The sequence below is a fragment of the Ixodes scapularis genome, unplaced genomic scaffold (assembly GCF_016920785.2).
Source record: "Ixodes scapularis isolate PalLabHiFi unplaced genomic scaffold, ASM1692078v2 PGA_scaffold7__128_contigs__length_106722199, whole genome shotgun sequence".
NCBI lineage: Eukaryota > Metazoa > Arthropoda > Arachnida > Ixodida > Ixodidae > Ixodes > Ixodes scapularis.
Window position 1 is genome coordinate 18,353,006 of NW_024609882.1, and position 25,621 is coordinate 18,378,626.

At 45.6% G+C, this 25,621-nt stretch overlaps 3 protein-coding genes across 7 annotated transcripts in view; 2 read left to right on the plus strand and 1 right to left on the minus strand.

The window, feature by feature from the left end:
- LOC8043607 (adenylate cyclase type 3) overlaps window positions 1-874 on the plus strand; it is a 77,760-nt gene extending 76,886 nt beyond the window's left edge. The window contains exon 17 of the mRNA XM_029990129.4: window positions 489-874. The gene's annotated coding sequence lies outside the window, so the exon portion shown is untranslated. The remainder of the gene's footprint in view (window positions 1-488) is intronic.
- A 1,342-nt stretch (window positions 875-2,216) lies between these two features.
- LOC8043596 (mediator of RNA polymerase II transcription subunit 30) lies at window positions 2,217-22,361 on the minus strand. The gene is made up of 6 exons (XM_029990128.4): window positions 22,238-22,361; window positions 13,615-13,880; window positions 7,911-8,075; window positions 6,850-6,966; window positions 5,638-5,732; window positions 2,217-2,307 (listed from the first exon to the last, which is right to left on the minus strand). The coding sequence occupies exons 2-6, from the start codon at window positions 13,858-13,860 to the stop codon at window positions 2,259-2,261; spliced, it is 672 nt and encodes a 223-aa protein (XP_029845988.1). The 5' UTR covers window positions 13,861-13,880; window positions 22,238-22,361; the 3' UTR covers window positions 2,217-2,258.
- Window positions 22,299-25,590, plus strand: LOC115328740 (lysozyme-like protein 1). 5 transcript variants are annotated; one of them, XM_042286577.1, is made up of 6 exons: window positions 22,299-22,421; window positions 24,526-24,596; window positions 24,947-25,035; window positions 25,143-25,218; window positions 25,338-25,413; window positions 25,473-25,590. In XM_042286577.1, exons 3-6 carry the CDS (start codon window positions 24,964-24,966, stop codon window positions 25,543-25,545), a joined length of 297 nt encoding a protein of 98 aa, XP_042142511.1. In that variant the 5' UTR covers window positions 22,299-22,421; window positions 24,526-24,596; window positions 24,947-24,963; the 3' UTR covers window positions 25,546-25,590. The 5 variants fall into 5 exon arrangements, with proteins under 5 accessions (XP_042142511.1, XP_042142512.1, XP_042142509.1 ...); XM_042286575.1 differs by lacking the exon at window positions 22,299-22,421 and adding an exon at window positions 23,677-23,801 and having other exon boundaries at window positions 24,289-24,596; XM_042286576.1 differs by lacking the exon at window positions 22,299-22,421 and adding an exon at window positions 23,766-23,801.
- Window positions 25,591-25,621: the final 31 nt, after the last annotated feature.

Below are 25,621 nucleotides of genomic sequence, written 5' to 3' on the forward strand. Positions count from 1 at the left end.
CCTCTCTTTCGAACGCCCTGCCTCCAGTGCATGCTCGCTGCCTTTTATTGTGCTTTGGCTGTGTGTGCATGCCAAAAGCTCACGAGATGCCGTTGTCAAAGGTAGGAAGCTCAGGGCATGGAGGCGGAACAACTGAAGGGCCACCTTGCAATTTTGATACTGCCAGCAACCTTTCACACATTTCAGCGATGTGAGAATCGTGCTCCCTAGTTCTTCAAAACTAAGGTGCTTGATCACACCTTCCCGACATGGAGATAGGAGATAAGGCTCTTATATTGCTTGTAGTTTACAAAATTAGAATCACAGGTAGCGGACATGACCTCTTGCTGTTGTTCTACAATAATCTCCCGGACGACAGCCGTTTCAATAGGAAACGGTGCTCCCCCTATAGGCCGCGAAAGTTGCAAGCAACAACCGAAAGGGTAGCACATAAAACAGGGTACAATCACCGGTCAGGAGTGTTGGAAAGGGTTCTTCCGTCCACGCAGGGGCTGCTTCCCGGTGCTACTGACCCCGCAGCTCTGTGGGCCCCCCCCAAGATCCGGGGCCTGCCCCAAAGAGGTGCCAGGTCCCCCAACGGGGACAGCAAGAAGACCCCCCCGACCCTTTCCGCAATGACGGCAGCAAGCAGTGCCGCATCCGGCGGAAGGGCGCTCCGACGGGGGGCACAGCCTGGCACCCCCGTCTCCCTTCTTCTGCTCTAGGCAGCCACGTCGTCAAAAGCGTCAAAGTACCGCCCGGAGAAATGCCTTCGGCCCCAGCAGCCCAAAAGTGTTTGCACAGACACAACACTATGCAAAGCAAGGAACCCCCCTCGTCGCCCTCCCCCACCTCCCTCTAGCAGGTTCGAAAATAAAGGCTTGGTGTCCTCTTCCATGGTGTACCAGACTGCGCTCAATGTCGCCAGAGTTTCAACTCATGCACTAAATTGTTACAGGTACCTAGCTTCTCTGCATATAAGAGCCGTTTCTAAACGAAAACTTCCATTCAGGCTTTTTTTTTGTAAGCACCAATAATGTCTAGATCCCCAAGAATGATGTGCCGTGGTATACTGAGCATTACCTACATTCATATGTTCGCAATCCTTGCACAGAGTGCATTTTTGAGCCCTAACCTTTATAGGTGCTTTCTACTTGAATCGTGTAATTCTGTATGTGAAAACTGAGCTTCTGCATGCTCTACTTAGAAAGAGATGCACACACCGTGCCGGTAAAAAGATTCTATCATTTCCAATATGATACGGTGCCATTCTGCAAATGTTCCCCTGTACCTTAATGCTCTATTTCTGGATGTTTCCCTGAACTTTGAACAATCTCTACCCTTTCTTGGGAATTAGTAGGTGTAGCATTGCAAAGACATAAGGGAAAAGCTATGAAAAGAGCTTTGAAAGTTGGTTAACATAAGAATAAACTCTTTTTGGGTTAAGCGTTTGCCCTTCTGCAGCATCGCTAGAAATTGGTAAGAAAGAAGGTGAAGGGTCAAAAATTTCACAAGACAAAAGTCTAATAACAGAGAAAGACTCGTCTTCTTTTCCACCTCTTGTCGTGCAAAATATCATGATCCTTAACTCGATTTAAACTAGATCTAGCCGAGACCATACCCCTCATTCAATGAAGGTGGGGTTCTCAAAGCTGATGTAGAACCAGTGTCATGAATGATGTATCAACATGCTTGATTGAATGGTCACAAGGGTGAGTGCCCATCTTATCAGCAGGCCATGATCAAATGGCAAAATATAATTTATAGGTGGACGGAAGCACCCAACAAACAAGGATGAAGAAGAAAAAAGACGTGGCACACTCACAATTGAAGGTTTGTTAAAAAAAAAACATACAATTAATACCGCCTATTTGGCTGCTTGCATAAAAAGAAAAACTCTCTATCTGTCAGGTGTAGTACTTCTTCGTCCCTGTTTGTTCCACGCTTCCATCCAACGATGTACCAATTAGCCTATCTTTTAATCTTAATATCATCAAAGTGAAAAAAAAAAATCTTCAAATTAGCTAAATGTGCTAGGGAGGCTACTGCTGGTTTGTATCTAAAAATCACCCACACACATACACCCAAGTTGTTACCGAAGTACCAAAACAGTTCTTACTTGATTTCAAGGTGATCTGCCAAAGCTACCCAAAGCATTCCAGGAGAAAACATGTAACGCACTGCACCTCAGAGTCTTGTGCCATTGCCCATCAACGTCAGCAGCACTGAAACTCGGATAAGGTTTCTAACCCAAGTTTTATTGTGCCGTTCCTGCGGTGTCACTTGGGTGGATTCAGGGATGATACCCGGTGGCTGAACTGCAAGTGCCTGCATCAGACAGAGTCCCTCTTGTGGCATCCTTTGCATAATGCGTTCAACACTAGTTGTGGCACTCGCCTACTGTTCTAGAATACAACCATTCCAAGAGCACTAGTCTGTATGTGCGTGCATCCTCAGTTCAAGAAACCTCTTCCACTTACTCAGACAGGTCAATACATCAAGAAAAAGGGGGGGCATGAGGTTTATGGACTTAACAGCAAGGCTGAATTCTCCACAATCATAATCTACCAATATAAATTGATATCAACAAGATCCAGATTACAACCCACAATTTCAGGATTTATAGGTACGGCAGTTAGAAAGTCAACCTTGCAACCTACAGCATAACTTTCATATTTTACAACAGTCGTTCTCAAATGGGATTTGCAGACCCTTTGGGGTCCGCGAAGGCATCCTAAGGGTCTGCGAAGCCCTGCCTCATCAGTCAAGCCTGTCAGTAAAATTTGCTTGTTTTCAGATTGAGAAGAAACGTTCCAGTTTTCGCGGTATATTAATGTGAAAAGTCTACTTCACACACTTCCACTTCACAAGCGGTCCACAAAACATCAACGGCTGAGAACCACTGATCTACAAGATCAAAGCTGATCACGATTATGCTCCACAGGAACGACGTCTGAAGATTGTAGGGACCCTTTTAGCCGCCCCACCCTCAGATCCCGTCGTTCCTGCCTTCCTCTCGCCCATTCTTCCCGCACCCTGTCAAGGCCAAACAGCTGGGCCCCATTTCCTGCTCACCCAAATCCCTGGACGAGTGAGCATCATCACATGATGCATCACCTACACTCGGGGATCGTGGGAGGACCGTGGTCAGGGCGTAAGGGGCATGTGGACAAGTCGAGGGCATACACGTGATCAGCGGGGGCGAGGGTATTAAAAGGGGAAGCGGGACACTGGCGGCGCTCTCGACGTGTGAACAGGACAGCGGCAGGACGGCGACAGACGGGGGACAACGGACAGCCATGACAGTGGCATGAGTGTTGGAGTAAACTGTTCTAGCAATGTGCATTGTTGGGCGACTTCTTGGGGAGCGAGCGAAGCACGTCCCAATCGGGCGTCGTTTAGGTGACGACCCACAAGATAAAGCCTGTGGCTTAATGGATTTAGATGCACAGGGCCAGCCTAAGACCTAAAGGCCGAGAAGAGGATTTACAGTAACAAGATTTGAGGGTAGTAGTATCTAGGTCCACAAGACCAAGACGAAGGGACAAGAATTGGAAGCATGTGAGTAGGAGACTACAAAGTATCTCCAAGTAGTAGGTAGTTATTATATGAGACCTTCTCATTATTTAGAAAGAATGCCTGTAAACATTCCCCAGTTGGAGGAAAAGCTTACATTATAAAGCACCGTTCCATGGTGATTGCAAAATTTGAGGTTTCACCGACATATTTTTTTAAGATACAAAGTTTTTAAGTGTCACAATGGTCTACATGACATTTAAACAGGCCTGGGCTGTTTACACACAGTCCCACTTCCTGAAATTGTGTCTTTTAGTAGGCACTAAGCAGGTTTCAAGTAGACTTCATTTGGCTCATAAAAACTGCAGCACAATATTTCGCTCTTATACATACAGTCAAACCTCGATGTAATGAACTTCTATGTAACGAAACCCCCAATGAGACAAGTATTTAACTTTCTCTAACCGCAAGTGTATGCATGCCATGTATTTTTGACCTGTATGTAACGAGTCCCGTTTGCCAAAATTTCTACACAACAAAATTTCATGGACAATTCATCACAAACTTTTAAACCCCAAAGGAGATTTTCGGAAGCACATGCGCTGAGACGGGCCCCCGATAAAGTGCAAAGGCTGAAACAGGCCAAATCTGGTGAGCGTGGTGTACAGAACGGCCACTAAAGAACACTAGAGCCACCGCCGTTTCGTCCGTCGGCCTTTCGTTTCGAGGCCTAACTAAATGCATGCATTTCTCGTTGTCCTGGGCAATGGAGCCTTGAAGGTGATGAAGCCACCCCTGGCCCAGAAAAAGGTGACGGACTACTTTGAACCGAAATAAAGGCATCCTCGGTGAGTTTTGTGCATCCGAGAAACATTTGTGGAAACTTTTTTTATTGTTAGCCCCGAACTTCTATGTAGCGAAATTTCAATGTAACGGAGTAAATTCCGAATTTTACCGACTTCGTTACATCGAGGTTTGACTGTATAGGGTGTCCCAAGTCACCAAGCTCTATCTAAAATGGACCATAAAAATCGATGCCTGCACATTGCAATCTAAACTTTTTGTCAAAGGTATATTTAACAGGTCGGTTTTTTCTTGTAAAATTACAAAGCATAGCTCCCCTTCTGTAATATGTAGGGCCAACAGACCTGCCAGGGTCAACGGCGGTCAGCGACACAGACGACAGAGTCGAGCTGCGTTCATATTTATAGATGGTGTCGGGAGCAGCATCCGAAGGTGCAGCTGACCAGCGAAAGAAAGCAGATGACACGCAGACGAAATCCGCTGGCAGCAAAAGCGTCATTGCTATGCAGACACATTTTTTTTTTACTTATAAGTTTTGCTTTTATTGTCCGCATTTATTTTTCAACCAAAGGTACATAGCAAAAAAATTATGTTCATTTTAATAAACCACAAAGGTTGCAAACCGTCTCGATAAGGAGGTAGCACCATCTATCAATACGAGCGCCAAGCGCACCCCGCCACTCGACTTGGTCTGCATTGCCACCCACCGTTGATCCTGGCAAGTTTCTTGGCCTTATTTTTCACAGAAAGGGAGCAACGCTTTGTAATTTTACAAGAAAAAACCGACCTGTGAAATGCACCTCTGACGAAAAGTTTAGATTGCTACGTGCAGGCATCGATTTTTTACGGTCCATTGTAGATCGAGCCTGGTGACTTGGGACACCCTATATACTAGACACCCAAACTATAATCATGTAAAAAAATAGTAAAAAGATAAATAAAAAGCCTTTGTAATGAGCAGAAAAGCCAAACCAATCTCTTGTGGACATTCACAGAACATTCAACAACATGCATAGAAAACAGAGCACGCAGATATTTAATCTATGCCTTTCGAACCAGACGAACACCAGGCATAAAGTAATCTTTGCAGTTCTTGAAAAAGATTAGCGAATAATTTATGCTTACGATATTTCGCAGATATCCATAAAATTAAGACAAAGTCAATAACTCCTGCTGCAAGGAATAAGATTAGAAACCCACACAAGCCTGAAAAGACTCGTATCCTACGCCACACGCCCCCACAGCCAAGAACTTGCAACGAGAGCGGTGTCAATCCTAAAAAGTTTCTCAAGGTAGTACAGCAGAACTGCTGAGCCTCAAAACACAGGTGTCCTTTACCTTTTCCTCATGGCCAGCATGGTGTTGATTTCCCAGATGATGTTGCGCAAGGCATCCAGCACTTCCTTGAGCTGCCTGTTCTTGATCACCACTTGCTGCATGCCGCATGGGAAAAAACAAAAGAAAGAAGCATTTAGAAATGCTAAAGGCACTCAACAGACTCTCCGAGAGGTTAATATTGGAGGGACTATAGGCCATAGACAGGATGATAATGACAAGGAATCTCTTTCGAATGTCCAACATCTGGCAAGCGCTCGCTGCACTCTGCCGTGCTTTGCTCATGTATGCACGCTCGAGGCTCAAGACACCAAGGCGTTATCGATGGTATGAAGCTCGTGCTGGTGGCGGGACTACCGAAACTTCTTCCTGCCGGTCTCATCCTGTTGGTGTCTATGGCTATAGCTGTAAATAAGAGAAGTTGATGTTCCGATGTGGAAGGGAGGGGCAAAGCTACTTGACATGTGCGAGCTTTCTGCCATGCAAGTTCCAAACCGCGTAAAAAGTGACATGGGCAAACACACATCACACACACTACAGCCACATTGTTTCTTTATGCGATTCCCCAGCGCTGTTTAAGGAGAGGAGCTCTGCTTTCAAGGGTAAATAAGAGACGAAAAATTGGTGTCTTCATTTGGAATCACGGGGACGAGGTGCACAAATTTATTCGCTTTGCTGGAAACACGACGGGCTTTTCTTATTTTTACCAACTTTTCGTATCTTCACTTTCTAGGGACTCGATTTGCTGGCCAATTTTTGCCAGAATTTTCGAACCAACGCCCTTATACAGAATTACACGTAAAATCTAGCAGAAAGTGCTGAAACCATCTCAAAAGCTTCTGCTGACAATCGAAGAAAAAGAGAGACAACAAAGAAACAACATATCTGTCTCTCTGAGCACAGCTAACTCAGGGCTGTGCACACCACTACGCTCGTCTCCCTTTACTTCCACCTCCCTGCATGGCATCAGTGATATGCTAGGTTCACTGACCGTAATCAATTCCTTGAACAAGGGATGCCCATTTTGGTCTACAGGGTGGTTTGTATTGCCCGAGGATACCCCTCCCCCACCACAACTGTGGATGAGATTATAAAATTTGCCTATGTGCCTTATGTCTTCCTCATGCAACTGGCTCAGATAAAAGTGTTCCAGAACACTGCTGGTATTCCACGGCTCTAGACATGGCTGGAGGCATACAGTTGACATGAACTCACCTCCGTAAGCCTCGCCCTTTCTTCTTGGAGGCTGCGGGTGACCTCTGATGGCTTTTTCTCTTCGCTGGTCTTGGCCTCGTCTTTCATTGGAACGAGGCTTTGAAGAGTCACGTCGGGCTGCGCACGAGAGAGCGGACACACTCGAGTGCTGCTGAATAACAGGAGGGCATCCTTTCCCCAACACCTTTCTCATCAAAGTACATCTTTGGCCATATTGAACAGTGTTTCATTGGTAATTACACCGATGACCGTGGACGTTGTTAGGGGCCTCAAGAGTATGATGGCAACCACCAAAACTCTCGAGCGGAGTTAGGAATATTTCAAACTTGGAATGTAACAGGGTCCCTTTTGGCTTGATCCATTCGTCACTGTCATTTGTACGCTCAGTAATCAGTCTACAGAGACACCTCTAAACCAGGAAACTTCAAGAACACGCACGGTCCACCCGGCTTGGGGCAGTGTTCAAGTTAGAGATGTGTTCATCACAGGACATGTGCTAAGTCGCTGCTGATATCTATGTTAAGAGAGTGACTAATTTCGGAAGCTTTACTGCACATCCTCGTTTCTGCCTAGGATGCAATAAAGAAAAACGAGATATGAGAGACTGATAACTTCCAATACCTGACCAGCTAAAGACACCCAAGAGTGTCTGACAAGTTAACTGCAAGCCTCAAAAGACATCCGACAGGTAGCTGGCAACAACATGCACGGTTAGAGTTAAATAGTATCGCAGATAGTCGAAGAACACTACAAAGAAAACACAAATACCAATATCACGAAGTCTGAGATGTTAAAATCAGGAGCTGATATCTTCCACATAAGATGGGAGACTCTGAATTCACCTAATGAGAAAAAATCCTGTTAACAATGATGCATGCTAAAAGATAACCTGGGCCCTCACTTCGAAAGGAAGTACGGATCAAGAACATCCGGACAGAACACCTCGAAAGGGAGTCGAGATCCTCACCTCTATGGGCATGTAATACACAGGCTCACTTCAAAGCAGAGTATGGATTAAGAACGTCTGGACGAGACGTCTTGCGGGGGAGCCAAGCCCTCACCTCGATGGGTGTGTATTGGCTCCCTGCACTGGGGCCGCAGTCGCTGCAGATATTGTAGACGCGGTGCAGCCTCTTGAAAAGCATGCCCACCGTACGGAGCGTGTCCTGCAGCTTGAGCCGCCGTTCCTCTTGGCCGGCCATGCTGGACGCCACGCCCGTCGGGGGCTGCCAAGAAAACAATTCAATTCAATGCAATTTATTTCACTTCCAGAGTATGCAATGGGGGTGTGGGAAGAGGGTGAAAAAAGCTGCACCACTTGACAAACCCTCTGCTTTCTACAGGGTGTTTTCGAGTGCTATTCTGGCAAAAAATGTTTTTTTATAAATAAACCATTTAAACTTCTTAGAAAGATGCCTTCAGGTGGAATTTATCATACTCCAATCTAACAAATATGGTACTAAAAAAACAATCTTTTCTTTTATGCAAAGGAAGGAAAACGATAAGAACCATCTGATTGACGTTCCTACTCATAGAGGATAAATAACACACAAGCTCGGAGCTGCTGGATCCATTTTCGGGTATTCATCGCAAAGAAGCTTTCATGTTATTATTCAGTTTTTATTTTATTTTAATAATACTACCGGTTCCTTTCAGAACCTTAGTAGAGTGGTTACATAGGTTTGAAGATCATACGTTACTTGGTGGAGCAGCTAAAGAATAATCAGTAAGGGGGAGCAACTCAGGGCAAATTACAGAATCAACATAAATGTGCTACACAGATGAATGCACATATCCGAACCATAATACAATGTAACACATCATATAATGCCGTGACATCTGTGGGTAGCAGCGTCAACCAGGTGGCTTTTACCACCTTTCTCCCAGCGCGCAGAAAAAAAAAAAGGATTTTTTTTCCGGCTTAAATTTTTTTTATTAAAGGGACACTGACAGGGTATTTCTGCTCACCGAGGTTTTTAGTTGTACGTGACATATGAGAGCTCAACTACCCAGGACAGAATTTGCGGCTCGAAATTCGGTTTCTTTCCGCCCGAAAACCGCCGATCAAGAACTGGCCGGTTCGAGTCTCGCTCACTCTCCTTTCCACGGTCATGGGCCGTTTTCCAAGGTATCGATGCGACCACCAAATTTAATCAAAGTCGTGGGTCACTGAAGGCACACACTCCATATTAAAAATAGAAAAAAAATATGAAACCCATTTTTCGTGGCTTCTAAAAAGCTGCAAATACGTTGATTGAAAAAAAAAGTTCCACAGACAACCGGAAGCATTCTGTGCGTTCGTCGTTTCGCGTATCGTGGGACTCGCGGGGACGGCGATGGCAGCGGACAACGGGCGTGGGACCTCTATTTCAGAACTGTCGTTCGCGGTACCGGCGAATTCTGTCTACCTTTAAAGGAGAAATTTGGGACTGATCAAAATAATTGGTATTTATCCCGTACGACACGCCCGACCACCAAGCCGATTTGCACGAAGACCTCGCCGAGCCGTCGCTCCCTTCTCGTGGCTGAAGACATCGCTCGCGCAAACGTCAAGCACGACGTGTGTACTTTGAGTTGAATATGCATGCGTACGATTTCTTTACTAGGTGCGAATGTCGCCAATGCGTGGTGCTTCCCGACTTCGACCCGGGAGTGCTTTTGCTAGAGGAAAATCGGCAGCAAACTTTCCAACTTACAGTTTACCGGCTGAATTATTACTAGGGAAAGAGATCCACCAGTTAAGAGATGCCCCAGTAGCTCAGTGGGAAGACGTCCACTTCACACGCGGTACGACCGGGTTTAATCTCCCGTGAAACCTTTTTTTTTTTTTTTTTTTATTTTTTGATGTTTACTTTTTTTTTTTTTTTTCATTTTCTAATGCTTACATATCTTTTTTTTTTTTTTTACAATTATTACTGAAGAAACAAACAAAAAAATAACAATCAAATGTTGTGGACGACACTTCACTGAATTATATTGTATGGGATTTCCTTTTTGACCCCTGCGAACTCAATGTAATCACTTTCCACAAAATGCAAGGAGCATATGAATCAGGTAGCGTCCGCTTTCCGAGGTGCCCATATATGTTCTACAGGAATTGCAGCCAGCCATTGGTCCCAATCCCGTTGATCTTTCGGAAACTCTGTCGCACAATGCCCCTTTTTTTCGGACGCAGGACATGTGAGCCAGCTCTTCACGCAACATCCTGGGTGTATTCTCTTCGTAGCCGATCATGGAAATTCGCCACAGGCACCCTCTACTCATCTCCAACTCCTCAATGTACAAAACAACTCATCTTGGAGTACAGAACAACGAGCAGAACAAACATAACTGCAAAAGAATCGCACAGCGAACAGTTCCCGCACGCCGCATCGCACGTCGCATGTCGTGTCGTCTGCTACGGAGAGGAGGAAAAAAAAAAAAAACGCACGGTTGGGTGTAGTTACGTGACTTCCGCCACTCACTCTCTTCTCTCCACTTCTCCGACCTCCGTCGGGTTTCGGTTTCGAGCAGTTGCGTCTTTTGACTTTAATAAAAAAATATGCTACTCTGTTGCAAAATATTAATTGGGTAGTCCTCCGACACCATAATGAAGCGCCTGGCGAAAAATTAAAGAAAAATTTTGGGGGTGCCAGTGTCCCTTTAATACTTACACAGGGTGTCTAGCAAATTATTCTTCTGTAATTCCCTAACTTTTCAAGGTTTTCCCTAAAAAGTTTGGGTGACATTCCCTGACCACTCTAAAGGCAATTAAATATATCAGACCATTACAGCACAAGGCACTGAGCATTGAGCACAATGAGGATTATTTTGCACGGGCCTAATCTAACTTGCATATACCGAAATATTTGGGTTCGTCCAGTCCGGGTAAAATGAGCACTTTCTTGCTGCTGACACTGTCAGTGAAGAGGCCACTTCCGGAAACACGATGAAAACATGACGCTCAACCATACACGTCAATAACCAAATGGCAACATGGCCGCCAGATGCACTTTCGGATACTTTCGGCTTAAGGCTCGGATTAAATTGGAGTTTGCGGCTTTCCCATTTGTTACCAAATCTAGAAGCTCTAACTGGATCTAGTTTAGTGTTGCACTCTCAATCCAATATAATCCAACCCATGGCTTCGACTGGATTTGTCGGTTCTCTTTGCATCAAGTAGCACACTGCACATCGGGGGAGCAGAGCCCGCGCTTCACTCTAAGCAGAATTTATTGCCTATATTTCTGCCTTCAAGTCCTCAAGTCTCTGCTCAAGGCACTCGATGGCCTTTCCGGCTCATTTTCCCTGACTGGGCTCGCTTTTTGACAATTTCCCCGATTTTTCCCGGTAATTAAAATTTCCCTGACGATTCCCGGTTTTCCAAGTCGCTAGACACCCTGCTACACTTACGAAATTTGAGTGTAATAAATGCACCACATAAAACACTCTTGTGAGAAGTTTCATCACACTCAGCTCATTGATTTATTTATACAAAGTTTTCACGTCCCAATTGCGCTCGGAAACGCCCTTACGTCTGCCAAATGGGCAGACGGGAAAGTAATAAAAACATTCCAACAGAAAAAAAGAGGTCACAAACAAGAATACTTCTACACGTTGAGAGAAAAAAAGATGGTACAACACCCTTTCGCAAACTTAAGAAGCCTCAACAACCCGTGTCCATACTAGTAGTATGCCCAGGAGCCCAGGAGTCACTGCACTGGCTAAGCTTCTGTAACAACGAAACTGTTCGCCATTCACTCTGCAGGCCGAAATACTGGCCCGCAGCCTTAGGTGCTGTTCACACAAAAAAAAGTCATTTGGTGGGGTTCGCGTGCTGAACCTACGAAGGGTGACAGCGCACCCCAGCAGAGGACCGAGTAATGTAGACATTGGGCGAGTTGGTTCAACATTTAAAAGTAAAAACAGCGCAACACAGACAGACTAAAAGAAGACAGACCAACACCAGCACTGGTCTCTGTCTATTTTTTTTTCATTCTGTCCGTGTCGTTGTGCTGTTGGCACTTTTAATGGAAGACCGAGGTTTAACCTCGACCATGTTATAATCTTTGACGTAAAATCGAAGTCTCAGTTACGCGACGCCTTTCGTCAAATTGCGAGCGCCTCGGCCAGAAATGGTGCCCACTGCTCGAAGCGCCATAGGCCAGCACTGGGCGCTGGGCGGCACTAGCTAGAGGCCGCCGAAACAATAAAGAGTGTCACGCCACAAGCGGAGGGTAACTGTGTTGCAGGCCGAGTCGGCTGACGCGCCTTCATAACCGTGCTAATCGAGCTATAAACGCTGTCATCCGTGCAAGAAATTGTGTAAGTGCACCACGTGCCATAAAAGGCGGAAAATAACCTCAAAATGGATCGACAAGTTTTCCAATAATGACCATGGTATTTTAGACCTTGTAGACACTACTTTTCAAAGCAAAAAAAAAACATTCTGTTGACGGAGGTTACTACTGCTTCTGAAATTTCGAGCAACCTAAAGTTTCCAGTCAAGCATCTTTTAAAATTTTAAGCGAGGTTTTCTCTGGGTTCACATTTCCCGCACCTTCCGTGCTTTCACTTCGCGTCCCCCCTCCCCGAGGGCAGGGTGCCGCGGCACTTAGTCTTCCCGACCACGGCGCCCGGAACGTGTCTTCGACCGGCGCGTTTGGCATCCCATTCCACCCAAGCGTCACAAGTGGTTCCAAAGTGGCAACAAATAACATCGCAAAAACCATAGTGTCATGCTGTCAGATGTCACGACTGGTCGAAGAAGCTCCTGCAAAAGGCACGAGCAAACGCGATTGTCGTCATCGTCGCGGTGTCCCAACTCCTTGCTGCGAAAGCTTTCGGGGGCTGCCAAGCCGAAGAGCGATTTGCGGCAGAACAGGGGTCCGCCACATCCACCACCACTGCCGTAACGCCGCCAGAATTGCAGCCGGCGACCACACAACGCTTCTACGACATCACCAGGTGGAAATCGATGGACCACACCAGTCGGAGCCACGTTGCGGGTGCCATTAGAGCCGTATATATAGAGAGCTTGATAATTAATTGGTAAGAATAGGGCGAAAATAAGGGCACGTCATTGGCCAAACTTGTTTCAATGACCTTGGCGCGATGATTGACAGCTCTTGCGACCAACCACTAGCCCCAAATAATCCCCTAGCGGATGCAATGAGCCTAACAAAGACACTCCAATCACAATTTCTAGGTAAGGATGTATTCGAGTGTTTCGTTTCAGCACGCTAGAGTTGAAATTTGCGACTCTTCGTAACTGAAAAGGCAATGCACGTGATGTCACGCCGACACACAGAATGCACTCAATCTTCCTCTTGATTGCCCTCGCTGCCGCAGCCACTGCCGCGACGAAGTGGACGACAAAAATTGGGGGTTCGGCTCCGTGAGGGTTTTGACCTAAACCTTGAAGCGAAACTGTGAATGTGGGGTGCGCACCCCACATTCACAGTTTCGCCTCATATTTCTGGAAATTTTTCTCGCCAATGTCACCTTTCTGGGTTAAGTAAACACACTCATCACGTTGAAACTCTCCTTTTCTACTAATCTCTTACAATTATACATTCATGTACTTTCAGCCTCAACCAGAAACAAAAAATGCCTGCGCCGCGCCCCAGCTTATCGTTACTTTGCAAGTTCATCACGGGGGGAATATGCGGCGCTGGCGGCGGCGACGCCTTTCGCCGCTCCCCCCCCCCCCCCAGCTCCCCCTATTGACCATACTTTCTCAATATACAGCTCTGGGTGCCGTACCCCGACGACAGCTGCCCTCACCTGCAATGCCTTGAGGTTCTGGAAGAGTTCGATGGCCTTGGCCACCACCTCCTGCACGGTCTCCTGCCCCACGCGGCACATCATCACCGTGTTCAGGTCCTTGTGCTGCAGGGCCTGCACAGGCTCCCCGGCGTCGGGAGCCCCCGCAAAGCCGGGGCCCCCCTGCTGCTGCGGGGACAGCAGGGGGGGCCCCATCCCGGTCCCCATGGGGCCGCCCAGCACCTGCTGCTGGTAGGGCGACGCCATCGACGCCTCGCCAAGGTGCCCTGTGGCATTTTTTGAGGATAGATTTTGGGGAAGGAAATTCCGAGGTACGTACTTGGTGATTTTTGAGGCTTATAGTCAAGTGCAGATCTTATGAAAGTGTGGACAAGCTTCACGCTTGCTTTTAATCTTTCGTAGCGTTGCCCCGATTACTTCTATCATGCCAACTCCCGGCACTTGTTGCTGGTAAGGTGATGTCATGGATGCTTCACCGAAGAGCCCTGTTGCATTTTTTGAGGATAGATTTTTGGGAAGGAAATTCCGAGGTAGGCACTTGGTGATTTTTGAGGCTTATAGTCAAGTGCAAATCTTACGAAAGTGTGGAAGGGCTTCACGCTTGCTTTTAATCTTTCGTAGCGTTGCCCCGATTACTTCTATCACACCACCTCCCAGCACTTGTTGCTGGTAAGGTGATGTCATGGATGCTTCACCAAAAAGCCCTGTTGCATTTTACGGAACAATGTTTACAATACTTCCCTAAATTTCTTTTTCTTCTTTAAGCCTCCGGCTGGTAACCAAAAAGAATATATATATATATATATATATATATATATATATATATATATATATATATATCTTTTTGGTAAGAATGACTGAAACATTCTCATTGTGAAAAAAATTGTACACAAGACTAACCAGCCTAAATTCTGATATTTTCTTAATGCCCACTTTAAGTGTTTTCATTAATCAAAATGTTCTATTGATAATACTTAGTTATTTATTGTGTGTCTGTAATTTATCCAACTGTTATTCATCATGCCTCACTGTCAAAGTTTGTGTATCAGATCCTCCTTTAGTGTAATTCACTTCACTAGATATGGCCTTGAGGCCTGATAAACTGGACGCTAACTCTTCAGTGCAGTTTCCTCGGTAACCAGACAAAAGCTCACTGGACAGAAGCTCACCAAACAAATGCTCACCCATTTTTTTATGCGGACAAAAACTCACCTCTCTCTTTTGGTTACCCAAATGAAAGCTCACCAGGAGAAGCACAGGCTGGGCTACGGTGCAACTGATATGAATAATGCGCTGTTTTCGGAGAAACTGCTCATTCCTAAACTTGTTGACAAGATAAGCCACAATAGGCACTGAGGCAACATTTTGGGACAAAAATCTAGGTCACCGCAACTAAGACCTGATGGCTTTTTTGTTTCGACTTAGTTGCCACACCCAAGCAAGTTCAAACCGAAAAGCCCTACTGCACTGCCCTTTGTGATAAGCCACAATTGGCACTGAAGCAACATTTTGGGACAAAAGTCTAGGTCACCGCAACTTGGGTCCAATAGCTTTTTTGTTCTAAATTAGTTGCCATGCCCAAGCAAGTTCAAACTGAAAGTCCCCAGTGTCCTGCCCTTTCCGATATGTTAGAATAGGCACCGAGCAAATGTTTTGGGACAAAAATCTAAGTCACTGCAACAAGGCTCTGACAGCTTTTTTGTTTTGACTTAGTTGCCACACCCAAGCAAGTTCAAACCGAAAAGCCCTACTGCACTGCCCTTTGTGATAAGCCACAATTGGCACTGAAGCAACATTTTGGGACAAAAGTCTAGGTCACCGCAAATAGGGTCCAATAGCTTTTTTGTTTTAAATTAGTTGCCATGCCCAAGCAAGTTCAAACTGAAAGTCCCCAGTGTCCTGCCCTTTCCGATATGTTAGAATAGGCACCGAGCAAATGTTTTGGGACAAAAATCTAAGTCACCGCAACAAGGCTCTGACAGCTTTTTTGTTTCGACTTAGTTGCCACACCCAAGCAAGTTCAAACCGAAAAGCCCTACTGCACTGCCCTTTGTGATAAGCCACAATGGGCACTGAAGCAACATTTTGGGACAAAAGTCTAAGTCACTGCAGCTATGTTCTGAGGGATTTTTTTATTTCGACTTAGTTGCCACGCCTAAGCAAGTTCAGACCGAAAAGCCCAAGTGCCCTTTGGCAGCCTGTGCCTATGCCATTCAGTGAATTTGTCACCAAGCTGCAGTTTCTGGACTAAATTCCTCGAACTTGGTAACTTCGAGGTATTGAGCTTATGCCTTGGGGCACTATACAGTAGGCTCGCAATAATTCACGCTCAAATATTTTAAACAGATTTGAAAATTTTGGTTGTCCCGCTATGTCTTTAATGTATTTATAAGCCACTTAATTCAAACGGCGTTTTCGCTTAATTCACACTTTTTTGTTCTCGTGGCCCCGTTGAGTGCACTTCTCTCCGAGCACCGGTGCACAGCAGAGAAGCAATACCCGCGGAGCTTGCTTTTGCAAGTGTTGCTTCTCCGCAGTGGGTCCATATCACAAGAGCGAATGACATTTTAGCGAACGGCGAACATTTGAGCGAATGGTCGTTTTAGCGAATAACGGGGGGCGCGCGTTAACCCATCCGTCGCGCTGCGCTTTACGCCGCTTCGCGGCGACAGTCTGCGGCAACTCATTACAAAAATATGAACTCATTTGGCCCACCCGAAAACGCCGCTTCGCGGCGTCCGACTATTCGCTAAAGGGTCGTTCGATGAAACGTGGGCGTTCGCTAAAACGTCATTCGATCAAGTGAGTGCCTCCCCTCCGCAGTATACCAGTGCTCAGAAAGAAGCGCACTCAACGGGGCTCAAGCGGGCACACATTAGCGGAAAACGGTGTTCAGATTATGTGCTTCAAGACAACATCGAGGATGAGGAACAGCTCACTGGCCATGCTTTCTGGCCTTGAAGTACATAATGTGAACGCCGAGCTGGCGGAATATGCTAGTCTTGACGATGATCTGTGTGTTTGTCGTCATGACTCATTAGAGGACATAGTACAGGAAGTAGCACAGTGTAGCAGTGAGAGTGAGGATGATGAAGAAAGGGATGACCCACTACCAACTGTCACAGCCGCAAAGGCCTTTGAGCACATCGCTCAGCTCTGGAAGTTTCTGTCTGCAAAGGAAGAGTCCCATAAACAGCTACTTGCATTGGCTGGTATTGAAAATTTGGTTTCGAGATCTCATGTCACTAAACAGCCCACAATCGCAACTTTTTCGCCGCATGAATAAACTTAATGTCACAGTTCTTTCACCAATGTGTTATGCCTGTACTTGCTTATAATTAGGCCTATGTAGAAGAAACTGGCAAAAATCTGCTTTGTATGTGTAGCTATCCATGTAACAAATCATAATGTTGAATGGTATCATCTTTATATGAATTTCTGATAATTAAAACTTCTGATAATTCCAACTAAGATCTGTGACTTCCAGGACTTTGATTTAGTAAGAGTCTACCGTATAATGCAGTTATGCGGCACTTTTGGTTACACTTTTCTACGATGAAGGCAACTCTGTCCAACAATGGGAAGAAAAAGGTTTTGCTTAATAGCTGCGAGTATGTGCAGATCTAGAAAAATGACTGGACCTGATGGCAGTATCGATATCAAAGGACTTTGGGGTGCAATGGAGCTATTACTACAGACCTTGCTACGAGTACCTGCTAATTATTTTTATTGGCTGCGTTCTTTACAGGGGTTTGTGCCTACATGCTTGGAAAAGTATTTTGAATCTCAATGTTTTTTTACGGTATCAATATTGAGAAATGTTGATATGTCTTTTTATATTCTATTGCGTAGAATTGGGGGGGGGGGGGGGGGGGGGGGGACAGCATGTTTTCAATTGCTTCTTTCCTACAACTATAGGTTTCAATTTAAAGCTATTCAACATTTTTTATCTTTCTTCTGCAGATCACTCAGCACTGGTCCCCAGCCGAACACAATCATGTGACGGATGCAAGCACGACCGAAACAACGAAGCTGAGGAGAAAAGCCACCAAACTTCCCAACCCCCAAGTCAACTTCTAGCCAAAGCTCTCACTGCAACATCGGAACAAGTGCATCATAAACGTTGGAGACCCAGAAACTGTTCGTCGAGACTTGCATCGACAGCGAAGCAAGGTGCGCCCAACAAAGCCGTCAACAACAAGGGACCTGCATGTTCAGGACGCCTGGGCAAGAACCGAAGAAGCACAACAAAGCCATTTCTACTCTATGACAATGGGAAAGAGTGCCAAAACTGCATGCTGGTTTTTCCACCCCAAGCAACTTGCAGTGTTAAAGGAGCTGTGCAACAATTTTTGTACTGTGCACAAATACCGCTTAAAACGGATCACTAACATTAATGACCTATGAAACACACGTTCGTTTTTCACCCCACGCAATAGAAGTCCCAGAAAAAAATTTACGAAAAACGAGCAGCGTTCACCCCCTCAACTCGCAGCCAGAACAAGCGGCCACGTGATCTGGAGCCGATTATATGCCGCCAGTGTTGATCATAGCCACGCGCTGGGGTTGGCAAAGCGCAGGACACGCGCTGAGTTCCAGACATTGTTATGGCTCGGCTGTTGTCGTCGTTGCAGCGATTGGACACGGGCCACAACCCGAATGCTTCTCGAGCTAGCAATTGTCACGAGCCCAAATCAAGTGTCCACGCAATGCTCGGGTCCAATCTATGAACCGCATTCAAATATCGTCACTTGGGTGTACTGCGATCCCCGAGTTACGTCATCAAATTTTGCAAAGGAGAGATTGAATGAAAATGATTGCTTTTGTCCTTGAAATTACACCGCAACAAAGGAGTTTCTTGGCCAATGGCGTTGCGTGTGAGTATCCTTGAGTCCCAGGTGTGCCAGTAAGCTCGTGTAGAGAGAAAAACATTCCAATTGAATATCGTTGCACAGCTCCTTTAAGCAGTAGCCAGACCTGGTATATGGATGGCACGTTCTCAGTGTGCCCGCGGATATTCAAGCAGCTCTACGTCCTGCGCCGCAAAGTAGAAGACAGTTCATCGGCCTGCATGAACATACTTCTTTCAAGAAAGAGCTTGGCGACGTATGAGGAACTCTTTCAAGCAATTGTGAAAAGCTGTGAGGAGAGGGGGTACCATCCGGACCCTACTGTTATCATAAGCGACCATGAGATCGCTGCCATGAAAGCCATGAAGGACGTCTTCGGGGAACATGCTATTTCCAGAGGCTGTTTCTTTCACCTATGCCAAAGCACACACAGAAAAGCGAGCCGAATTTAGCAGCTATACTTTTCTGATATTGTAATCAAAATTCGCCTGAGAGACAGCTGTGTGGAATGGTATCAAGCTTCCGAGAAAAGATGCCGAAACGTTTAACTACATGAGCATAAAAGTGGCAAGTGGCTGGAACATATGGGTCTTGATTGCCTATGAATGTACTGTCGTGGCATTCAAGGAGTGCATGCTAAGATAATAGGATTGCTCTCGTTACGAGAGAGCTGTTCAGCGCATTGTTCCTAATAATTCTCAGGTTCGGGAGTTGGGTCTCTTGGACCAGTACATGACCGACGGCCAGTTCAGAAAGCTGCGCAGGATGCTAAATGGCCAGCCACTCCTCCCACCACTGTTTGTGCCCGAAGGACTCAGCTACATCAAGGGGAACGCTACCGGGGACATCGGGGACCCACTCGACTACTTCGATTCGACATACGTCAACGGTCCCTTCCGTAATACTTCTGCCGCGACAAGCGCCATGAGAGCTCTCCTAGCTGTGACCATGCGCCGACGACGACCGGAGTTTCACCCAGAACTGTGGAATGTGCACGATACTAGACTTCAAGATGAAGATCGGACCAACAATGCCTGCGAAGGATGGAACAATGGTTTCCAGAAGCTGGTTGGGCATGCTCACCCATGCGTCTGGAGGATGACTGAATGCCTGCGACAATACCAAGCACTTGTTGCCACAGCTTTGATCAAAGAACAGAGAGGTGAGCCGTCAGTGAAGAGCGTTCGCAAGTCAATGAAGCGTCTCCAGAATTGCTTAAAGAACATCTGCGAGCACTTCAAACTGCACAGGGATCTCCCAAGGCTGGTGGAGGCAGTAGGGAAATGTATCTGTTTTTAAGCCATAGATAAATCAACATGTTTTTAATCCTCAACAAACCATGAGCAAAATTATATTTCTGTTATCATTGCCTCTGAAGGTTGCATGGATGCATTGAAGCTGTTCGAGCTCAAGAGTCAAGGACCACGTGAAACTTTCCCTGGTGAGCTTTTGTCCGGGTTTGTGAAGACAGTGGTGAGCTTTTGTCCGGGTTCGTGAAGAGTGGTGAGCTTTTGTCCCGAGTTCATGAAAAAAAGTGGTGAGCTTTTGTCCCGAGTTCATGAAAAAAAGTGGTGAGCTATTGTCCTGGATTCCGTTTCCTCACCTTGTGTTAACTGAACAATCAACAACTCTGAGGTTGAACTGGCATAGCAACTGTAATGGCGCATTCACACTGGAAGCGAATCTGCGTTCGCGAAGCGATTGCGGATGCGGTTCGCAAGCGACCCCGTTCAGACACACCGAGAAGCGGTTGGCGGTTTCTCGGCGATCACGCGTGATCTTTTGAGACTTGCGTTTGGCAACCCTGTTTTACAATCCAAAATCCACTTTACTTCAAGATCCAAAGCCATACTTTTGCTATTTTGGCACTCGGAAGATTTTTCTCCGGGATGTTCGCATGCATCACGAGTTCAAGCAGCGAAAAAAGAAGCATGAACCCGCCAAACTCGCCTGGGATTCCCCTCGACTTCGCTCACAAGCAAAGCCCAGCTAGGCGCGCCTTGCTGACTGGGAACAGGATGCCCCTGACCTTTTCTTCAAAGTGGACTCTTCCCGCATGAATAGCTGACCTTGTTTTCCGAATAAAGGGCCAGTTTTCCCCCCTCGTTGTTTGCTCTTATCATTTTCAAAGTTGTGAGCGGTGGGGTGGACCGTGGTGCGGGGGCATGTGTTCGGTGTTAGCCGGTCGTGGCTTCGTTGGTGGTGGACTCTCTTTCGTCACTCGCTCGTCGATCGAGTCTACTGTTTGTTTGACATCAAGCTCAAATAAACGCCGTATGGATTACCTCTGCATTATCTGGTACACACAATTTATTTCTTAGGTATGTTCCCTTTATTTCTTTAATTAGGAATAAACGTTACGGGTCGAGCTAGCGCAGATAGCCTGCCCTCTCCGCGGTAGTGCGTTGGATATGCAATCAAGCTCACGACGTCTCTATCGGCCTTCGTGGTGGTCATGTACGGTGTCGAAATTTCTTTCAATAGTTTACGCGACTATCTTAGTAAGTAGAAAAGCTGACATTTCGGTCGATCAGGGGTGAGTTCCGACGTTCTACGGGCAGAGACTAACAAGGCAGTGAGCTTGGGCTGTGGCACCCGGAATAATAAACAAACTCTTACCTGAACCAAATCACCGGTGCAAATCTCGTTAAACTTACGAGCCAATTCTTTTCGCGAAGGATTCAAGGGATGGACGTGAACATCAAGTTTCTCCGTTGATTTGTTGAAAGCCAGCACTAGGACTACAGCACCTTGGACGCCTCACCAGCGACCGGTGCCATCTTGTTTCGAAAGTCACTGATGTCACGTCGGCGTCGCGTTCTGATTGGTTGCCGCTTTGCGGTTCGTGAAAGCGGTTGGGAGAAATTTATCCCGAAGCGGTTGGCAAAAACGCACTCCAACTGCTCAATCCTAGCCACTTTGCGGTTGAGAACGCGCGGATCCAGTTTGTGTTTGCGGATCCGCTTTTAGTGTGAACCCGCCATTAACGGGAACAAGCGATCGCCGGTATCTTTTTCTTGATTCTTTTCGGAATCCGAAAGCTGTTTTCTCAATTTCTAAAAACTCTTTCGAAGTAAAATGCGAAAAAGTGCCATGTCGTGTTTGTGAAACCAGAAAGTGAATGCTCTTCACTAAATACATATATATATATATATTTATTTTTTTTACGGAAGAGCTATTTATAAATTTTTTCCTGACATTTCTGAACCCAAAAGGCACAAACGTAAATATCCGCCACTCTGCCTATGTTCCTTTTAGTTCCATGATAGTGGATTGTTTGCTTCATGACACGTCTGGGCTGTCAGACGGTTGAAGGCACTTATATTGTCACGGGTGGTGATCAGGAGGAAACAGGAGGAAATAAACGTTTACTGGGGCAAACTTGTGCCCAAAACAAAAAGGAAACAGAAGATAACAGAACGTTGCGGGCGTCGAAGTCGGCGTAACAGCAGGATCGAGCGCTGGGGCGAGACTAACCCCGGCTCGCCACGCGGAGCACCTTTCGTACCGGCGTGGGTTTCTGGAACATTCGGCCTAGAACGTTCGGCGCGTAGAACATTCGTAGCTCAATAAGACGAGAAAGTTTTCGAATTTGCAAGAACGACAAGTAGAAAGAATAAATAACAGAACATTTGCTACCTGGAATCGAACTCAGATCTTCCGCGCGACAGCCAAGCGCGGTAACCGTTCGGCCAGGCACGCTCTCGCTCGGCGACGCGCGTGGCAATATGAATAATGAACGTCAAATATGAAACAGGTGAGTGTTGCATTACCTTTCAAGATGTCTCCGACTAATGAAAGGTTACAAATTCATCATAAAAGTTACGCGACAAACATAAGGACGAAAGTAACGCAGAAACGAAAATACTAATCCATCGCCATCTTAAAAACAGTGTTGTATACTTAAATCCATCTCTTACGGAATTAAGCCGAGCGAAGATGAAGAGCTGAGATTTGGTAATGTATTAAATACACGCTTTTATGCGCTCTTTTGCGTTGATATTTGGACTATAAAACTATTTTTTTAAATAAATAATCTAAGAATTGTAATAGTGATTGAATTTATTGTTTCGAGACTTACGCAAGTTTCAGTTTCGTTGAGGGGACGCGTGGAACATGTCTTGTCGCGTACGGAATGTCTGCAACGAATTGGCAGCGTCATGACCTAATTAAACATGAAAAAAAAAAAAAATCAATTGCGTAGATTTTAGTTTTATTTCTTGCGTCACCAAACATGGATGTGGATTAGTTCTGACGGGCGAGTCGAAATAAGGTACAGATTCTGCCAAAACACGTAATTCATCACTGGTTGTGCCTAGGATTTCGTGCTTTCGGAGTTTATTTTTCGTCGAATTTGGAGGGTGTTTATTTTTTCTGGGAATTCGGATTTTATAGGAGTTTACTTTTGTTTGATTCTAAAATCTCCGAAATTCTGAGATTTTAGAATGAACCTTTCGAAATTCGGAGCATTTCCTATGAGAAATAAATATATACGTCTAACCCCTGGTTAGCTCAGTTGGTAGAGCGCTCCACTTGTAATGGAGAGGTCCCGGGTTCGATACCCGGTCCAGTAGGTTTTTTTCGGTCGCTCACCAGTCACCTAGCTGTGTTTGGAGATTTATGTTTGTCCCTTGTCCCTCTTGTTCCCTTTCTCCAGTGATTATTTTCATCATTATTGTCCAGCTCGCTTGCCCCTTTGCATTTAATTGCACTATAATTATAACATTAAATTGCAAGCTTCACCCTTGTTGGTGTTAGACTGGTGGCAGCTGATAAAACCCGTTTGCTCTACTGACATCTAACCCCTGGTTAGCTCAGTTGGTAGAGCGCTCCACTTGTAATGGAGAGGTCCCGGGTTCGATACCCGGACCAGGCGGATTTTTTCGGTCGCTCACCAGTCACCTAGCTGTGTTTGGGGATTCATGTTTGTCCCTTGTCCCTCTTGTTCCCCTTCTCCAGGGATTATTTGCATCATTATTGTCCAGCTCGCTTGCCCCTTTGCATTTAATTGCACTACAAGTAAACGTATGCTAGATAAATAAAAATAAAACGAGCTTATATCAACTCATATTTCTTCAGCTGGGTTTGGTGATGGTGCCATTGCCACTGGCAATACTAATTTGTCCCACGGCAAAAGTTGCACAGATGCGTGGCTTAGATAAACGTCGATACCTTACCAATAAACTCCCGGAGGCAGTCGCTGGGAAGCACGTTTTCTTCCCATCCTATTCCATGCTACCCCGCGGCCGCGCGAGTTGGAGTGGTAAAGGATGCAATAGGGAAGTTTCAACCCCAAAGTACACTGACACCTCGTCCTGAAACTTGACGAGATAAGCGGTAAGAACGGTTTTGTCAATGATCCGAGATTAGAAAGAAAACTGTGGTGGCATTTTCCCGGGACCATTGATCCTGTGCGTTGTTCAAAATTAATTGTAGATTACCGTCTTCATCTATTTTTGTTTGTGTGTGTGTGTGTGTGTGGGGGGGGGGGGGGGGCATTGGCACATCAAAATTATTTTACCGGCGGGTGTTTTCGGGTGTCTTCGGATTTATCCGAAAACACAGGACCCTACTTGTGCCTTATCACGTCAAGCGCCAAGTTTAAGATGCATGCAGATCAGCACGCATGTATACGCACAACGTTAAATGAGAACAAAGAAACCGTGCCCTAATGCCCATCCTGTCTGGTCGAATAAAATTAGACATAAATAGGAAAAAAACCTCTGACATAACAATATACAAAAAAAAAAAAAAAATAGAACACATTAAGGCAGCGCGTGCTGTTTGATCAGCCGCAACTGCCGCCATTTTGCTCACCTCGCAGATCATGGGACATTTCTGCGAGAAACCAGCTTACTCAAACTTGGTCATCCTCAAACCTCGAGTAGATGTGATTAACGAAAAGAAAAACAACCGAAGTAAATGTTTAGTGACAATCATAAAAGTGCATCCTTGACCGCAAGACAAAGACAGGCATGAGAACCACAGTGCCGACCAAGCGGGTCTTTTTGATCGCTGTCGTCCTCCTCTTTGGTGTTCTCATTCCGAGTGCTCCTGCCAGACGAGTGCATCGATGCTTTCTGGCCAGAAAATTGCGGCAGGCCGGCTTTGATCGAACCAAGATTTTACAGTGTAAGTGTTTATCTGTAGATGTATCCCCGATATCATAACCGCACATACTTACCTGAACTTACACCTGTACAGATTTTATCCCTCACAATCGTTGAAAGTTTAGATGTACAAACATGTAATCCTAGCAAAAAAAATAAAAAATAAATAAAAAAAAGTTAGCACAGGCATGAATACGAACGGGACAAATTAACGTTTGTCTTTGCAATGATTGCATGACACGTATCCACAAGGAGGCTAAATGCAAAAGTGTAGCTTTGTTAACCCTCACATCAAATGAAAGTGGACATTCGTTTTTGTCTAGTGAATATTCGGGGTGCTATATTCAGTGAACAGCCTTTCTTCCTCTTCAGTTTTATGCATCGCAAAAATGGTGAGCAAGTTTAACATGACACTCTCCGTCAAGCGAGAGGGAGGCCAGCGAACGGTTGGCATATTCCAGGCAAGTCAGTATTCACTCTGCATTTGATACACAGTTAACACAGTTAACCTTGCATTAACCAAACTACAGGAACGTCACCCTCTAACTGCACTTTCAATGTTCCCCAGCTGACAAGCTACTTTTCCTGCTATGACAAGTATGTTCCAGGGAAACGAAACGGTCGCTGTCACGAACTATGCGACGGTAGGTTGGTTGGCTCATTTACTTTTCAATACAAAACTATATATTAAAGTTATATAAGTAGAGGCTGGAATTATTCGAGAGTGGACGGTAACAATAAGCATTCGCATATTAATTCACAGCCTTCCTGGATGAGTACCTTGAAGATGACATTCGTTGCGCATCCATGATACTGCGCCAATGGGGCTTCAAGTATTGGTATGCATTCAGACCACTGATCGTCTACACACATAATAATGCGGAAACTTTCTTTGCAGGACTGGTTGGGAGAGAAAGTGTCTTTATGCAAAAGTATCGCCACTTCTTGACGGCTGCGACTACGAAAACTGAGCACAACAAAGGAATCAAGCGATTGCTATGTATTCGTCGAAGCAATAGCACAATCAATAAAATAAATTGCAAGAAA

Excerpts from the sequence above, each read along its gene's own strand:
- LOC8043596 (XM_029990128.4), bottom strand. The coding sequence starts at position 13,860 with ATGGCGTCGCCCTACCAGCAGCAGGTGCTGGGCGGCCCCATGGGGACC. Across the intron at positions 6,967-7,910 it reads GCCAATACACACCCATCGAG|CCCGACGTGACTCTTCAAAG; the intron begins GTGAGGGCTTGG and ends TCTCGTGCGCAG. Across the intron at positions 5,733-6,849 it reads AAAGGGCGAGGCTTACGGAG|CAAGTGGTGATCAAGAACAG; the intron begins GTGAGTTCATGT and ends TGCGGCATGCAG.
- LOC115328740 (XM_042286575.1), top strand. The coding sequence starts at position 24,440 with ATGAGAACCACAGTGCCGACCAAGCGGGTCTTTTTGATCGCTGTCGTC. Across the intron at positions 25,219-25,337 it reads CTGTCACGAACTATGCGACG|CCTTCCTGGATGAGTACCTT; the intron begins GTAGGTTGGTTG and ends ATTAATTCACAG. Across the intron at positions 25,414-25,472 it reads CAATGGGGCTTCAAGTATTG|GACTGGTTGGGAGAGAAAGT; the intron begins GTATGCATTCAG and ends CTTTCTTTGCAG.